The 18,394-nt window shown below is 42.6% G+C and overlaps 2 protein-coding genes across 3 annotated transcripts in view; one reads left to right on the forward strand and one right to left on the reverse strand.

Annotated features, from left to right (window-relative positions):
- Positions 1–2,641: 2,641 nt before the first annotated feature.
- map6d1 (MAP6 domain containing 1) lies at positions 2,642–13,189 on the forward strand. Of its 2 annotated transcripts, XM_034183666.1 has the most exons (6): positions 2,642–2,705; positions 2,736–3,306; positions 6,101–6,348; positions 12,289–12,297; positions 12,420–12,454; positions 12,561–13,189. In XM_034183666.1, exons 2-6 carry the CDS (start codon positions 2,777–2,779, stop codon positions 12,636–12,638), a joined length of 900 nt encoding a protein of 299 aa, XP_034039557.1. In that variant the 5' UTR covers positions 2,642–2,705; positions 2,736–2,776; the 3' UTR covers positions 12,639–13,189. The 2 variants fall into 2 exon arrangements, with proteins under 2 accessions (XP_034039557.1, XP_034039556.1); XM_034183665.1 differs by lacking the exons at positions 12,289–12,297; positions 12,420–12,454 and adding an exon at positions 7,188–7,208 and having other exon boundaries at positions 2,647–2,705; positions 6,101–6,378; positions 12,557–13,189.
- Positions 13,190–16,055: 2,866 nt separating this feature from the next.
- The window catches only part of yeats2 (YEATS domain containing 2), a 65,779-nt gene continuing 63,440 nt past the window's right edge, over positions 16,056–18,394 (reverse strand). The window contains 1 exon segment of the mRNA XM_034182591.1: positions 16,056–17,137. Coding sequence (XP_034038482.1) covers positions 17,029–17,137 — 109 coding nt within the window. The 3' untranslated portion in view covers positions 16,056–17,028.

The following is an 18,394-nucleotide window of genomic DNA, read 5'->3' on the forward strand; positions in this document are numbered from 1 at the left end:
TTATTATTATTATTATTTATTTTGTCAGTGTACATGACAACAAAAAGAGGTGCCAGCTGCTAGAAATTTTTTGTAAAAATACACACTCTTGCAGGCACACAAAAAAGGTCAGATTCAGTCACTTCAGCTAGTAATGTGAACACAGCATAATAATGGAGCGTTTGAAGCAGGAGGGGACCTCACATAGCTCCAGAGATCAGTTGAAGATCCGGGTGAAAATGGGTGCCACCTGATCAGCAAAGGCTTTCAGACATGAGGGGGGAGACACCGAATTCTCCTCTCCAGTACTCTGGAATAGACCTTACCGGGGAGGACTAAGGGCAGCTCCGAACCTCCATGACCAGTGAAAGATCAAGGACCGAGACGTCGCCCAGTATGGCGGAGCCGGGGTCCCACCCTGGAGCCAGGCCTGGGGTTGGGGCTTGCGCACGAGCGCCTGGTGGTCGGGCCTTAGCCCATGGGGCCCGGCCGGGCTCAGCCCGAAGGAGCAACGTGGGCCCGCCCGCCTGTGGGTTCACCACCTGCAGAGGGGGCCATGGGGGTCGGGTGCAGAGAGGATTGGGTGGCGGTCGAGGACGGGTGGCCCAGCGGCCCGGTCCATGCTCACACACAGGCCACTCCCCTTTTATTATATGGACCTTTTCATTGGATAGCCTGTAATTCTAAGATAGATGTCGACTAAATGATTAAATTTCTCTGTTCAAATACTGAGCATTACTTCAGAAACATGACATGCTATAATTCTTTTGATAAGCCAAATCAACATGCATGTGCCTTGACGGAGCTAAATCTTCCGCTCAAAGTTCACGCTTCCCCACTTTAGCAAAAAAGCATAGAAGCTGCATTAATGGAGTACGTGATGAATTTATGTCTTGCAATCAAAGTTAAATTAGCAGCTTTAAACAGTGTTAAAGCAGCAGGTCCACATTGTTCCATGGATGGGATGTGTGGGCTGCAAAAGTGGAGGTTATAAAGTTTCTTTTTTCTGTGGTGTATTCTGTGGTAAAATATGTGCAAACATGCAGGAAATGGCAACTAAAAAAATAAAAAATTCTAGGGGAGCATTCCCCAAGACTTACACCTTACTAGTTCACAAGTCCACCCCCCCCCCTGTCCCCTTTACAAATTCTTGATCCGCCCCTGCTGCTGTTAAGCAAGGCCACAGTTGGTTTGAATTTACTCACACGCTCGGAACGAACAGTGTCACATTATGCCCTGTAGATGGCAGTGTAACACTTGCTATTGCAGTTCATGGCTCTTTCCAACATCATTTTTCCTTCACCAGCAGATTCAGCAGAACCACAGTTATCACGTGATGCAGTCTCGGTCTCCTGTCCCTGAGATGATGGATGAATGGGACTCTGTCCAACAGATTCTACAGTAGTTCTTTTTGTTTTGGTGCAGTCTGTCAGCTTAGATACACCATAATATGAACATGTTCTTTTCTCTATCTTTTATCATTGCATATAATAGGGATTTTGTGTTTAACACCCTAAAAAGTCATCAAATTCTTTGACTGTACATGGATTGTCGAGACACCTCTGTTTTAAGTTGTATTTATGTTGTGAAGCAAGAAAGTATTTGACATCAATCTAACTTAAATTAAAAACAATGTCCAAAATGATGGCGATTGTATTACCCACTCATTAATCAAATTCAGTTTTACAGATATACAAAATAAAATTGCCCTACCCAAGTAAAAATAGTATGAGAAAAAGATGCTCTCACTTGCAGTTGTAAGAAATGCAACAAGACATTTCTTAGTTTTTTATTTGTTAAATAGTTTTAAATTTGTTAAATCTTAAAAAAAAAAAAAAACTTTTTCACATTGTCATTATGGGATATTGTGTGTAGAATTTTGAGGAAAAAAAAATGAATGTCATCCATTTTGGAATAAGGCTGTAAGATAACGAAATGTGGAAAAAGTGAAATGATGTGAATACTTTCCTCATCTACTGTATAGTGGGGCAGCATGGCGGCTTAAGCGGTTAGCACTGTTGTGTCACAGCGAGTAGGTCATGGTGTTGCTTCCCTCCTGCTCATTTCTGTGCGGAGTGTACATGTTCTCCCAGTGTTTGTGTGGGTTCCCCTCCAGGTGCCCCGGCTTCTTCCCACATCCAAAGACATGCAGCTTAGTGAACCCGAAGCACTGACTGTACGTAGATGTGAATGAGTTTGTCTGTCTAAATGTGGCCTTGTGATGGACTGGTGTCCTGTCCAAGGTGTATCCTGCCTCTCACCCGACCCGGCTCCAGCCCCCCCCCCCACTTGACCCTGAATACAGAATGAATGAATGAATACTATATGAAATGATGCAAGCCATAGTAAGTTGCAAATAATATCTAAAAGTAGTCACACATGCATTTTTTTTTGCATGTGTGCATATTATAAAAGATGGAGATCAAAGCACCCCCCCCCCCAACACACATACAGAAGCTGTGTACGCCCCTGAGTTTTGTGAGGCTTTGTTGTGTTCAATTAAAATATTCAGCACAAGATCTCAGGGTTTGATTTTGGGTGAGCCGACATGTGTGACAAGTTCATTTTTACTGATGATGATGATGAATGAAACTACGTTGTATCCGGCTGCAGATGCGGAGGAGAATTCCTCTGCACGCGCTGTCACAGACCACGTGACAGGACAATTCAGTGAGGCTCGTCTTCAGACCGGTTCGGCTCAGCTCCTCCTCCTGGACTCCTGGACGCCGAACACGGGGCAGGTGTGAATGTAACCTCTGTTTTCTCCTCCTTCATTGCTGTCTCCTGCTCTCTCCACATGGCTTGGCCGTGCATCAGCAGAGTGTGCTGTCTGGCTCGCTTCTGGAACCAGTTCGACAAATCGGACCTCTCGGTCCCGCTGACTATCCAGAACTACTCGGACATCTCGGAGCAGGAGGTGAGGTCCGTCACCAAGCAGGTCACCTCCTCCTCAGAAGGAGCACCTGGGAATTACTCCTCGAACCCAAACCTGCGGACCGGCGGCTCTCCTCCTTCTCCTCCTGCGCCCGGTGATGGCCCGGGCACCCGGGGGTCTGTCCGGGGCCGGAGAGAGAGCCATTATAAACCCCGGGAGGACTCCCAGCCGCCCGGGGTGCCTTTCCCCGGTGTCACCCAGTACAAGCAGGATTTCAAACCTTGGCCCATTCCCAGGAAGGAGAACTTCCCGTGGATTAATAACGGAGGGGGCAGAGGACAAAGTGTTTCGGACATTCCGGGTCACAATGTCATCCACGGACAGCCGGGGGTCAGGGATCAGAGGTGGGGAGGACAGCAGGGGACCGGGGACGGCAAAACCAGCTCCTACAGGTAGGACACGTCGTCCTGTTAGACTTCAGCACCAGTCGCTGTCCACCCTGTCCCCACAGGGACTAAAACTGCACTCAGACTTCATTAGATGCGGGTATTAAAGGGGTCATAGTTCCTGTTGGTTATGGCTGGGGTTTTATGTTAAAGCTACAGTGTGTGAGGTTTAGTGTCATCTACTGGCAAGGTTGCAGATTGCACTGTGCCATCGTCATTTACAATTTTGCTTTCCTTCACATTTTTGCTTCTTTGGTGACAGAGGTTCACACTCCCTCGCCTTCTCTTGCAATATGCAATATTTATGATCATCCATTTGATTAAAAATTAGGTTTCTCAAGCTTGTTAGCTGCGCTAGCAACCGGTAAACAGGAGAATTCAAGGATCCGGAACATGACACCGCATAGCGCACTTTTGGAGATGGTGTCACTCCATCATGTTAATGAATTCACAACAAATCTATATATTTAAAAACCAAGTGGCTTCTGTGTGCATATATGCGTGCATGCACATTTGTATGGCTTTGATCATGGAGAAACTGGGGAGAGCTGACATTTTACCGTTTGGTATGCTTATGTGTTTTGGGTCAAGGATGAACGCGGCAAAAATGGAATGTTGCTAGGACTAATATTTTTGGAGAAACTATGGATATTAGCTAACAACAGTGAACAATGGACATTGATATTTACATTCTGGACTCAAACACAATTCCAGCAGGGGGCAATAAATAGTCTTTCTAGTTAAAGCAAAGTGGCATCTGTGTACATGTATGTGTGCGTGCATGACTTCATTTAGTAAGTTCAATGTAAGTGCATAATATGCATGTAAATATGTTCAAAATACATGGATGACACAAGAAAGTGAAAACACTTATATCCATTGTGGTCCATTTAAAAATCAAATGACAAAATAGAAGTAAAAATAAAATAATAATGATAACATTAAATAATATTATTAATAATAATAATATAATAATAGTGTATATATGATAACAAGTGCCTAAACAACTTATAAATACTTTAAAGCAGTAAATTAACATAAAGACATTATGTAATTAACAGGAAATAAAAGTGTTGAGTTCTTCGTCTATAAACTGTTGAGGTCTAAGGTTCTAAAAACATTCTGGACTCACACACCATTCCAACTCATTATAGAAACTTTGAATAATTTATTAACACCCTTGAAAAATGTCAGCTACCTATTTTATAAACACTACCCAATCTAGAGCCCATGGATCCCCACGGGCAATACGCTAGTTAATTATATGAAGGGACAACATTTGGACAGAAAATGTACCTTTGATGAAGCGATTGGTCAGAAGTCGCGCTCCTTTGCTGTCTGGCTCCCATTGTTTTTCCTACTGGGTCCATCCTGTTCTTTTCTCCTTGTAAAAATCCTTTGGAATTCTGTGAAACCTCTGGCCCATTTGCTTGTCTGTATGCATATTTGTTCATAAATGATGCATTCCTTCCTCACTGCCCGCTTCAAGGTTGAACACTAAAATGCTAAAGGGTGATTCTTAGACTACAGGCACTTATTATGTCCTTTGATCATATTGTATTAAAAACAGAAAAAAGGGGAAATTTCACACTTTTATAGTTATCTTTACAATGAAAGTGTTTTAAGAAATTTGTTCTAGTAGTCTATGATGACTTTTTCACCTTTTTTCAGCATCATTATATGCAAATATTGCCGTTTTGTGCTTGTCCCACACCCAGACTTTTGATCTTCAATGATAAAAATGAATGGTAAAAAAAGAGTTTTTTCTAATGTTTTAAATGATCTCTGAATAAAATATCAGTAAAATAATCAAAACATAATTGGGGTATTCAATGTCATACAACTGTTGTGATTTTTTTTAAACAAAATGTAGTTGTCCCACACTATTGCCGTAATTTCCACCACAACACTGTAATGTCCCTTTAAACAGTTTGTATGAAAGATTGTTTGGGTAGTTTCTATGGAGATAAACAGTGACATCAGAGCACATGTATATAGCGCCAAATCACAACAAACAGTTGCCCCAAGGCGCTTTATATTGTAAGGCAGTGGTGTGGTGGAAATTACATTTACAAGGCCAATAGTGCCCATAGTTAAAGAATCACCTTAAAATATTGTGTAAACACTATGGAGTATGGCGGCCACACGCTGGCTGACATTGCGCCAGATTTTCCTTTCGGGGAACAACCACTGCATCTTTTTTTCCCCCCGAGTCTTCCACTCACAATACAAAATGCAAAAGATATAGTAAGTATGTCCCTTTCGGGCTACTGTATTAACATGGTGGAGCAGCATGGCAGCCTCCTTGATGGGACCCATTCCCATGTAGATATGACAGGTTCATTCTAACCTTATGAAAACACATTGGTTCAATGTTGCAGGTGATTCTTCACTAATGAACCAATGGTTATGAATGCTGTATTCCATTTCTATTATTTTGTAGCTTTAAACATCCCACTGGTCCTACAGTTTTATGCTAATTTACATCGAAAATGGATTGTTTAAATGACATGTCATAGAACCCCATATCTGGACTCCTGCCTGCGTTTTGTGTGACATGTTCACAAGGTGTGTGGGAAAGGCAAGATACAGTATCTCCTGTCCAAAGGTAGATGGTGTAAAGTGCACCATCTCCTTTACATTTAAAGAAAAAACAGGGCATTTCCTACAGATGTGGAAAATTAGACATTGTCCATATCTGTAATATATAAACACCATGTCACAGTTTACATCAAAACCTTTGCCCTGGATGCCTCCCTCTTCTCTGCAGAAGCCTATTTATGGATTTTTCTTCCTGTAGACAAGCGTATCAACCATGGACAGGAGCAAGACCAGCTAAAAGTGGAAGAAAAAATGTTCCAACTCAGCATACCAGTCCAGGTACAGAGGCCACCCACATTCCTCCTGAAACAAGCTACCAGGCTGCCTACAGCGGAGAGATCCACAGATCTGTAGATGTACACCACGGCGAGCAGATGATTCCCTCCACCCCTAATGTACACCCTGCCTTGGTCCCCCAATCTGTCCCAGCTTCCCTGCAAGCCAGCGGCTCCTACAGCACCAACCTCCAGGTAAGCACATGAATCTTGATGTTAGTGTATTTGTGATTTTTAGGCTGAAATTAACTGTAATTACATTTGCCAATTTACCTGTCTTAGTTTGGTCACATTAGTTTTGTTATGCAAACCTAATGAACTGACTCTGGTGATGCCTAGAAGGGATTGGGTGACATGGGCCAAGACAGTGAGGAAGTCCTATGTAGACCTGAAGCCTATTAGTGCTTGTCCTCCGGATTCCGTAGTGTGATGTGGATAAGACTCTATGACTCCCCCCTAAACAGAAGGCAGTCCATCAAAGGTTCCATCTCCAGGCAAGGCTGGTACCCATTTACAGCTGGTGGACTGGGACAATGCTGATGAATTGGGTGCACAAGTTCAAATTTATTTGGGTTCTTCTCTAATCCACACAGGGTCATATATTATCATATATGAGTATCACTTGCATTGTGAGGGAGCATCAGCTATGATGTTTTCGCCATGTGACGCTTTTCTCTATGCATGATCCACGACATAGATGCCTAAATGTGAGGACCCCAGGAGCTGGAGAAGGTAAAAGAGATGCCCATGCTTGATCTGGCTGCAGCAGATAGATGTTATTGGATCCTGGTGGTTGCCATCCAGGACATTTCCCTTCAGTGGTAGCTTGACTTGACTTGAATATAAAGCAGATGGACCTCCACCCTCTACCCAAAGCACCCCGCCATCCAGTAATGCACATTTCAAATATCCAAAAGCTCCAATATAGACTGCAAATGGGTGCACGTTCCCAGCCAATCATACATGTGACATCGATGTGGCAGAGAGAAATATGTTTTCAGACAGGAGTGGTCCACTGGAGTGGACTAAGGATTGAAATCATTTTGGCCTTGATGGAGATATGCACACTACCAAGTGCCCGTGGAGTTTTCTGAGCTCTTCACTCTCTTGCAGACTGTAGCCTTAATCCATATTTCATACCAGGTTCCAGAATTCACAGGTGCTGCAAACAGCCATTGTGACTTATTCAGCTGGAGGACTGCCTACGTTACAGAAAGCACTGCAGCGATCCCCACCTGAACGTCAGCTTTACTCATCAGCTTTCGGCTGAGCAAAGTGAGACAGCATTCTGTCCCAAAGCAGCTGGAAGTGACCCAGCGATTAAACCAGGACAAGCGCTGGATTTAGCAAGTCTGATGGTGCACTCCTTTCTCTGACCTCAATACAGCAGGATTGATGGATTTCTAAGAACACGTGCACAGATAACACAACATTTGTTTTGGAAGAAGAAAATATCCAAACATAAAATATTTTTAATGTCCCTCCTGACAGTAGAATTTGTAAAGCATAAGTGTAACTCATAAAATGAATGGCTTCAATCCTGCTAAGTGTCTAAGTGCGCTGACAGAAAGCATGTGCACGTCAGGCCTGTGCACCACAATGACCTAAATGGAATGCAGCTATTATTAAAGTTAATCATGACACCTGTGATGCTCATGCTGCGTGACACCTCAAAATACCCACAACTAGAAGCACTCAGAGAGTTCAAACCTCCGCCAAGGCCATGGGGTCACTGACGCCATAACATCTACACGCCGTGGAATCATTGAACCTAAAAAAGTCTAACAATGATGTTTGCTCAGTAGTAAAAAAAGTTTCATCTGCTGTGACTGGATAGCATGTATCCTTAGCGCTTGGCATCACAGTTTCTTGCAACTTTATTGCACCTTTCCCAGAAGCTACTGTCATCTGAACACTGATATTGATAACTGCATGTGCTTTTAGACAAAAACAAATAAGAGACAAAATTCAATTTATTATTCAACTAAACTGCAAATATATGAATTTTTTACCATTTATGAAACACTTCTCTAAACAAGGCCATAGGGTCATTGACCCTAAAGAGATTCCCTCCTTGGCACAGTGATCTATTTCTTTTTGTCTCTTTCTCTAAAATTATATAATAATCATTAGATTATTAATATATAAACAAAAATAAATTTAAGAAATATTACAATTTGAAAATAACCTCCTTGGCGGAGGTAACAAATGCACCCGAACATGATGACAGCTGCAACTGCTTAATGCTAACTTTTAACACTGAAAATGCCATAGACATGCTAACGCATTAGCATCGGGATCCGGATCGTGATCCGGATCACCACTAAAATTTAATCACTTGTTCCTCTTGTCATTTCCAACCACTCCACAAAATTTAATCAAAATCCGTTCAAAGTTTTTTGAGTTATCTTGCTGACAGACAGACAAACAAACACGACCGAGAACATAACCTCTTGGTGGAGGTAATTTTATATATATATATATATATATATATATATATATATATATATATAAATATATATAGTAACAGAGGTAGAACAGTTCATCACCACCCATCAACTCATGTTTGCTGCCACGTACCTTCATCCTAGATATTCGTAATTTCACATTAATGCATGCTTCAGTATATTGGGCCTTAATAGTATTGTCCAAGTAGGTTGAAGGGAAAATATGTAGAAAAAATATACCTCAAATAACTAGAACTGGCATTCAGTACCATCATATATGGTTCTGTGTGGCCTTGCCAGGTGATCAGTTGACTTTATCCTTGGTTAACATTTACCTCTTTAAGCCAGATTGGCTCCAAATTGTTTGAGTTAAACCATCTGAGCCATGAGTTTGATCTTTCAAGGTCACCCAATCTCACAGTTCATGTGACCAACAGAAAGGTGATGGAGTATGAGGGTAGGCTGAAAAGTTCTAAGGCTCACTATAATGCAGTTAATGCATTACTCCTTCATGGGGAGCCTTAGAACTTTTCAGCCTACCCTCGTACTTCATATTTGTGTTTCTTAATAACCACAGGTGTATCTTTGAGTCATTTGTCGTAATAGCCATTCTAAATATCACCCATATGTAAGCACTGGGCCAAAGGTTTGACCTTGGGTTGTGACCTTGACTTTTAACCAATTTTTTTCAAAATCAGATAATTTTGTCCTTGGCCTCCCCTCATGCATTCCACCATTTTTGGTCAAAATTGAAAACACAGTTATTTTGTTCAGTACAAGATGGATTGAAGGACACACACAGGACTGAAAATAAAACCTTCACTAAGACAACAAAAAGAGCACGTAGGTTAAGAACCAATTTTATTTAATTTACATACATTAAATTGCAAGCACTTTCTCAAAACCACCTATGATATGAGACCACAAGGCAAATAGTTGACAGATGGACATTCTTACATTTTGTCCCAGAATTAAGCAAGACAAAAACACACGGCTGCACACAGAGACAGATGTGTAGCTCTGCTGAAACTGAGAGACAAACAAAATCTGCCGTGAGAAGATTTGTTCTCATAGCTGGAAGCCCATCAAGGTTGTTTGAGATTACAGTCAGGCCAAACCGGCCGCCGTCACCCAGGCCAGCTGCTGTGTGACAGTCAGCAAAAACACTTTTTTTATGGGGAATCTCCAGAGTTTTAGCCTCACCCACATAATTTGGTACCATCTCACAGTCTGTTTCCTCTGGGACGAGCTAAAGTACCAACAGCTTGACCGGTTCAATCTAACACCAAAAGACATCTGGGAACATGTTCGTCATCGTTTCTGCAACTTTAATCGGCTTAAACAGTGAAAGAGAACGATTGGATTTTTGAATAATTTAATTAAAATTGCATAGCTGCATGACACCATGAATAGTAATTAGTGAGGGCGTCATGAAGGATGGTGGTGGTGGAGGTCGAAATGAGTGAGGTCAAAGGCAGGTCACAGGCTCTATGAATATCTCTGTTCCAGTTTGAGTTCACTACACTGTAACAGTTAGTTTGTGGCACAGCACGCTGCACATCACCCACGTCCTCAGCGTTCAGTCTGACAGCCGTTTAGATGTTCCCCTCCACTCCGTATGTCATTATGGAATCATCTATTATTCTCCAGTTTGGCATAAAACTCATTTGTACAATTTTTAAAACAATGAATATCTCAGGAAGACACTGTCCAGTGTTCTGTCTGCTTATTCTAAATGACACACAAATTCAAAAGGATCGCTTCGTAAATTCACTTTTTTTTTTAAATGTGATGAGGTCATTAAAGTGCATTCAGGGAATCGGCGGGTAAGTTAAAGTCAGGCCGAGTTTGGGAGCCTGCACAGGTCCCAAGCAGTGCCGGTTCCACCACACTGTGGACCCTCTCCGGGTCCTGCCATCCATCTGTTACAGCTGTGTCAAACGTGGGCATCCCATCAGACTCCTCAACATTGACGCACCTACGTGCTGGATCACACGCAGCGAAACGCACCGCTTAGACAGAATGTCATAGATGATGTTCCCTCAAGATGCAAGTGATACTCCTCATCCGAGTCTCCTTAAGTAACTGTTTGCTTGACACAAAGTCATTCCAGTAGTAATGACCCTCCAAAGAGACCTAGTATCAAAGACATGGTGACAGGAAGTGCCAGGACGCTAAAGGCCTTCAGACTCTTGCAAACATTTCAGCATCACCGGACATCTCTTTCCAGTGACCTCAAGACTTCATAAGCTCTTCCCAGGTGATCTCAAAGACCAAGCATCCAGAGACATGAACATCACTGCTGGGATAAGAGAATGCCTCTACAAAATCAACACCTTGACTGCATACAAATACACTTGAGATTGCAGAGTCCAGGTAGAATTGAAAGACTGGATCTTAGTCTTCACATCAAAATCACAAACTCACATACTCTCTGACTACTCACTAAGTTTCTCAATTAGCGTGTTCATTGATTCAGCAAAGACCACAGAATCATCAACAAAGCCAATATCAGTGAACGCTTTCTCACCAACAAAGCTACCTCAGCCACTGGACTCCACAGGTCTACCCCAACACCCAGTCAGTGACAGTACTAAACAGTGCAGGAGCCAGAACCTATCCCTGAGGAATGCCAAAATTCACAGAGAAAGAAAAAAAAAAAAAAAAATCAGAGATTCTGACTCTGTTCTACAAAGCAAGTGCCCACAGATCCATCGGACTACTCTGTGAGCCATCCTGGGAATTTGTGGGACCCTATACACCGGTACTGTGAGCGCTCTGCAGAGTGGGAGTAGAATCTCAAAGTTTGTTTTAGGGTCAGCCTGATTCCATTAGCAGCATAGGGGTTGTTGTTTCATCATTTACTGGAACAACAATTCCGATGAAACACATTTGGCAACCAAAGTGCCACAAGACAAGAATAACCGGTAGGTGGTAAAGGTCTGGGTACGTATTTGACCCATTGCACATGCCTAACCAGAAAGGTTCAGAAGAACAGCAGGACATGACTTAAGGCAAGTCAGCAGCGCCTTTAAACAAATGGACTGATTCTTACAAAACTCTGTAATTGCAACCATTAATGTTTGTGGCTGTAAAAACAGGTGGAGCCAAGAAATGTACAACATCTAAATGTCAATACAGGTCATATCAAATCAAACTAATTAATCTGTATAAGACATGGTGAAAAGTTTGGGAATTGAAACCTTAAAATATCTTTAAAAGAGGGAAACATTTGGTTGCTTCTGTCCCTGGGACCTCTGGACTTTTCCCATGCTGCCTCTGGGAATACAAGAGGAGCATCCTTTGCCAAGTTGGCAGGGAGGAGAGGAGGGGTTGACAACAGATACACTGACACAGAGGAATGAGGATGAAGAGGAGGGGGCAAGCATGAAGAGAGAGCAGAGGACTGAGTGACAGGGGATGGATCACGGGGGGCGGGGCTAATGAGCAGCATTTGCTGGATTATCTGTTAAAGCGTGATGTTGTGAAGAGCTGCACCCTTCTTTGGCACTGCTGTAATTTGGGACAGAGGCAGAGCTGGCTGTTGGGCAGAACAGAAAAATGTTTGGGAAGGGGGAGGAGGTGAATGTAAATGCAAGCGCACAACAATCTGACTGCTCCAACATTTACCGCCCACCCGCGGGGCTGCATTACCACATTCAAAGTGCTGCCGGGTAGCGAGTGCTGTGAAGTCCTCTCCTGCGGCTGTCACACTTTGGCAATTGTGCCGCCTATTTTTAGTGCTCCAGGCCGTGTATGCGGCACAATCCAGACAGATTTTTGGTGAAAAGTCGAGAGTCCAGTCCAAATCAAGGCACTCTGGCTGCAGATGTTAACTGCACGGGTCGACCTGCCTCCTCTCATTTCACAGGTTCCAGGCTGCACTTTCTGATCACAATAGTCAAACCCACATGTCTCTTATCTTTGTGTCTCTCAGGAACAGCTGGTGAGGACGAAGCTCACACCAAACCCTTCTGCTGTTTTTCAAAGTGGACCACGAGTCTTCAACATCTGACAGCTGCGTTCTGTTCGAGTTGTTTCAGTGGTAGGAGTGATCGGGAGCTTGGTGGGACAGAGAGGTGTCAGTCCATTCCCCAACACAAGAATCTATGCAAAGGAGCTCGTTGCTCTGTCTGTCCAATGGGCAGGTCTGTGGAGCTGCAGTATTGGATCCCGTGCTGACAGAACAACAATAATCCTGTGTGGATGCTCTCCTCTACTGCTTTTTCTCCAAATGGTGATCGGAATGAATATGCATGAAACTCACTAGTTCTATTTGTTTTTGTAGTTTCAGAACCACTAGAACCACTGTTCCATGTGACTCCGTCAGCACCGGCTGGTTTGTCCTTTGTTATTCTCCTCCGGCTCAGTCCGTTATTTGGTTTGTTTTCTATAAGCAAATATGGTGTTGCTCGATTTATTGACCGAAAAGCGAAACAGGCTTTCTTCCCTCAGTATTTGCTTACGCTGTTGAAAGTTTTCATGCTTTTATTTGTACGTTAAAAATAAAGAGCAACTGTATAATTGACACAAAACTACAATAAAATGGCAGTAGGATCTTAACACGTTCAAATGTCATTTTATACTTTTCCGATGTGTTTTTAGTCAGAACTGTGGATGTTGTTAGCATTTTCACTTTTGGATGAACAGATCACAATTAACATCACCTCTGACTATATTAGAGCTCTGTATATGGAAGTAAATCTGTGCCATCAATTTGAATTTTTAAGGTTGAATGTTTTAGCATCAAAATCAGTTTGAAGTTGAATTTCTCTATGGTTGAATTTGTTTAGCATCAAAATATTCAGACTTAAAAAAATCAACCTCAATAAAATTCAACCTAAAAAATTCAACCTTAAAAACATTCAACCTCAAAAAATAGAAAAGCAGGGAGAAGCAATCGATCCCTGTCTCAATCATCCAACATCACAGATTTACTTCCATAAACGTTGGATGATTGAGCCAAAGATCGATTGCTTCTCCCTCCTTTTCTATTTTTTGAGGTTGAGTTTTTTTTTAGGTTGAAGTTTTTGAGGCTGAATATTTTGATGCTAAACAAATTCAGCCTTAGAAATTCAACTTCAAACTCTGATTTTGATGCTAAAAACATTCAACCTTAAAAATTCAAATTTTGATGGCACAGATTTACTTCCATATCTGTATCAATTTTTATATGCACACCAGTAGGAACTTGACATGTGTTCAAGGTAATTACAGTCATCAGCCACTTTATTAGGTACACCTGTTATATTGCTTGTTAACACAAATAACTAATCACCCAATCACATGGCAGTAGTAACTCAATGCGTTTATACAACCCCTGGCAAAAATTATGGAATCACCGGCCTCGGAGGATGTTCATTCAGTTGTTTAATTTTGTAGAAAAAAAGCAGATCACAGACATGACACAAAACTAAAGTCATTTCAAATGACAACTTTTTGGCTTTAAGAAACACTATAAGAAATCAGGAAAAAAATTGTGGCAGTCAGTAACGGTTACTTTTTAGACCAAGCAGAGGGGGAAAAAAAAATGGAATCACTCAATTCTGAGGAAAAAATTATGGACTCATGAAAAACAAAAGAACGCTCCAACACATCACTAAGTATTTTGTTGCACCACCTCTGGCTTTTATAGCAGCTTGCAGTCTCTGAGGCATGGACTTAATGAGTGACAAACAGTACTCTTCATCAATCTGGCTCCAACTTTCTCTGATTGCTGTTGCCAGATCAGCTTTGCAGGTTGGAGCCTTGTCATGGACCATTTTCTTCAACTTCCACCAAAGATTTTCAATTGGATTAAGATCCGGACTATTTGCAGGCCATGACATTGACCCTATGTGTCTTTTTGCAAGGAATGTTTTCACAGTTTTTGCTCTATGGCAAGATGCATTATCATCTTGAAAAATGATTTCATCATCCCCAAACATCCTTTCAATTGATGGGATAAGAAAAGTGTCCAAAATATCAATGTAAACTTGTGCATTTATTGATGATGTAATGACAGCCATCTCCCCAGTGCCTTTACCTGACGCCCCATATCATCAATGACTGTGGAAATTTACATGTCATCTTTATCTAATTGGAACGGCACCAAACAAAAGTTCCAGCATCATCACCTTGCCCAATGCAGAGTCGAGATTCATCACTGAATATGACTTTCATCCAGTCATCCACAGTCCACGATTGCTTTTCCTTAGCCCATTGTAACCTTGTTTTTTTCTGTTTAGGTGTTAATGATGGCTTTCGTTTAGCTTTTCTGTATGTAAATCCCATTTCCTTTAGCCGGTTTCTTACAGTTCGGTCACAGATGTTGACTCCAGTTTCCTCCCATTCTTTCCTCGTTTTGTTGTGCATTTTCGATTTTTGAGACATATTGCGTTAAGTTTTCTGTCTTGACACTTTGTCTTCCTTGATCTACCAATATGTTTGCCTTTAACAACCTTCCCATGCTGTTTGTATTTGGTCCAGAGTTTAGACACAGTTGACTGTGAACAACCAACATCTTTTGCAACATTGCGTGATGATTTACCCTCTTTTAAGAGTTTGATAATCCTCTCCTTTGTTTCAATTGACATCTCTCGTGTTGGAGCCATGATTCATGTCAGTCCACTTGGTGCAACAGCTCTCCAAGGTGTGATCACTCCTTTTTAGATGCAGACTAACGAGCAGATCTGATTTGATGCAGGTGTTAGTTTTGGGGATGAAAATTTAAAGGGTGATTCCATAATTTATTCCTCAGAATTGAGTGAGTCAATATTTTTTTCCCTCTGCTTGGTCTAAAAAAGTAACCGTTACTGACTGCCACAATTATTTTTCCTGATTTCTTATAGTGTTTGTTAAAGCCAGAAAGTTGCCATTTGAAATGACTTTAGTTTTGTTTCATGTCTGTGATCTGCTTTTTTTCTACAAAATTAAACAACTGAATGAACATCCTCCGAGGCCGGTGATTCCATAATTATTGCCAGGGGTTGTACATCTAGATGTGGTGAAGACAACCTGCTGAATTCAAACCGAGCATCAGAATGGGGAAGAAAGGGGATTTAAGTGACTATGTACGTGGTATGGTTGTTGGTGCCAGATGGTCTGGTCTGAGAATTTCATAAACTGCTGATCCACGGGATTTTCACACATAACTATCTCTAGGGATTACAGAGAATGGGCAGAGTGCTTTAATGGGCAACTGTGTGATGCCATCATGTCAGTATGAACATCTCTGAAGACTTTTTCCAACACTGTGTTAAATCTATGCCAGAAAGAATTAAGGCAATTCTGAACAAAAAAAGGGGGCCCAACCCAGTACTAGCAAGGTGTACCTAATAAAGTGGCCCGTGAATGTTGATAGGTCATGCATCAATGGTGTTAATCAAAAATAAATCATTACCCCTCCAAAAAAGAAAAATAATAACCCCAAAGAAAAACACTTCACAAATGTATCCTTAATTAGACTTTATTACAAGAGTATCAATGATATTTTTGGTTTGCACTGAAACATAGAAATTTGTTTGGGTTTCTCCTAAAAGCATCACAACCACGCGCAGCACTCATCCGACACACACATTAAGAAAAAGCAAAAGCTGGATTACAGCGGACTTGATCGGAAACACACATCTACTGTCCGACGCATTACTGTGCAAGATGATGACGTCCACATAACAACACAGACACACACTTTACTGGTGCAGAATTACACTTTAGGAGTCCACATCAGATAAAAAAAAAAAAACAGGACTACTTGGTCATAATGTACATATTATGTGCATAATTACATGACGGTTGTTAAAAACAGCTCTTAAAAACAGTTGACCTACTTTCTTCAAGAAGAAGAAATTTCTAGAATTCAGTGTCAGTTATATTTTATTTACTTGTGAAATTTCTCAACAGATTAGTTCAATATCTTACCAGAATACGTACTCTACATCAGTTATCTCTTCTATATGAACGTTCGATAACAGCAGCCGTTTTTGGTTTGTTTTTTCTTTTCTCATCAACATGTTGGCTGTCGGACACTTTCGGAAAGTATCTGTGTAACACTGACACAATCTTGATCATTTCCACTTCAAACTTGGATTCAGACTGATGTGTGTTGATGAACAGACTGCGCTCTCCTCAACTGTGCAGAAGAGGAGGCAGCGAGATTAAGCGTGGTGGCGGGGACAGGTGTCTGATGTGATTACTTACGCCTGGAAGTCATTCTGGGTACATTCCCCCAAATACTGGCTGTCAGTCTGACAGGAACCACTTCATCATTACAATAATCTTGTTATGAGGTACACCAGGGCACAACAGCCCCTTCAAAAAAACAAAAAACAAAACCATCTAATAACACAAGTCTCTTACTCTTTTCCTGTAGCAGCAATCCAGAGTCCTCGCCCCTCTGTCGGTTGGTGTCAGTCAGTGCTGTTGGGTCAGTTGCCTTTAGCCATGTAACCCATGTGTGCGTTGGTGAAGAAGTCACAGGTGGGGATGCTGCTGACCGCCTGGTGGATGTTCATGGCTGTGATCTCTCTCGGAGCCCTGCGAACGCCATGTCAACAGCTTTAGGACTCAGTGTGAATAAACAGCTTTGAATACGTATCACATGTGATCTGTTCAGTCCTCAGATGAGTATTTAGCTTATTAATTAACGGCACTTAGAGACTGTTTCAGCACAACTGTGTGGTCCGAACTCTGTGACCCTCACAAGGAGGACATAAACGCCATGACAGAATGCATCACAGACTACATCAACTTTTGCTTTGAAAACACCGTACCTACCCGGACAGTGCGGTGTTTTTCAAACAACAAACCATGGATTAACCCTGACATAAAGACTCTGCTGAAGGAGAAGAAGAGAGCCTTTAAGTCAGGGAACCGAAAGGCCCTGAAGAATATACAAAGAGAACTGAGGAGGGAAATTCGCAAGGCTCAGACCACCTACAAGAGGAAGTTGGAGGAGCAGCTTGAAGACCATCTCTGGGTTCAAACCCCCTACCAAACAGGTGGAAGGTGACCATCAATGGGCAAATGACCTCAACAAGCACTTCCTGAGGTTCGACACAACCCCTCCTCCTCCTCCTCCCCCTGCTCTGTCTTCTGTGCCTCTCCCCAGGATCCCCCCTCCCCCTCACACCGCTGCCAGACTGTTTCATTCCCAATACACATCCTGGCACCAGCCAGACCTCCTCCCCCTCCTCCACCCCTACCTTCCCCCCCACCTGCTCTCTACTCTTCACGGCAGATCAGGTCAGGATTCAGCTGAAGAGACAGGCCCAGACCAGATTAGCCCAAGGCTCCTCAAATCCTGCGCAGATGAGCTGTGTGGGGTCATGGAGCGGGTCTTCAACCTGAGCCTGAAGCTTAGGACAGTGCCACACCTCTGGAAAACGTCACTGTGGTCCCAGTGCCCAAAACACCGCATGCCAAGGACCTCAACAGCTTCAGGCCAGTGGCACTTACATCCCACCTGATGAAGACGCTAGAGCGCCTCGTCCTGTGTCACCTCCGCTCCACGGTGAGCTCTGCTATGGACCCACAGCAGTTTGCTTACCGGCCTGGCATCGGAGTGGAGGATGCCATCATCTCCCTGCTGCACCACTCGCTGTCCCACCTGGAGAGGCCCACCAGCGCTGTGAGGATTCTTTTCTTTGACTTCTCCAGCGCTTTCAACACCATCCAGCCGCGGCTCCTGAGGGACAAACTGGTGATTGCAGGAGTGGACGAGGATCTGGCTGAGTGGGTCCTGGACTACCTCACAAACTGGCCCCAGTTTGTGAGGCCCAAGAACAGCGTCTG

The sequence above is a fragment of the Thalassophryne amazonica genome, chromosome 12 (genome assembly GCF_902500255.1).
Source record: "Thalassophryne amazonica chromosome 12, fThaAma1.1, whole genome shotgun sequence".
Classification (NCBI taxonomy): Eukaryota; Metazoa; Chordata; class Actinopteri; order Batrachoidiformes; family Batrachoididae; genus Thalassophryne; species Thalassophryne amazonica.

Excerpts from the sequence above, each read along its gene's own strand:
- map6d1 (XM_034183666.1), top strand. The coding sequence starts at position 2,777 with ATGGCTTGGCCGTGCATCAGCAGAGTGTGCTGTCTGGCTCGCTTCTGG. Across the intron at positions 3,307-6,100 it reads GGCAAAACCAGCTCCTACAG|ACAAGCGTATCAACCATGGA; the intron begins GTAGGACACGTC and ends TTCTTCCTGTAG. Across the intron at positions 12,455-12,560 it reads AAGGCACTCTGGCTGCAGAT|GAACAGCTGGTGAGGACGAA; the intron begins GTTAACTGCACG and ends TGTGTCTCTCAG.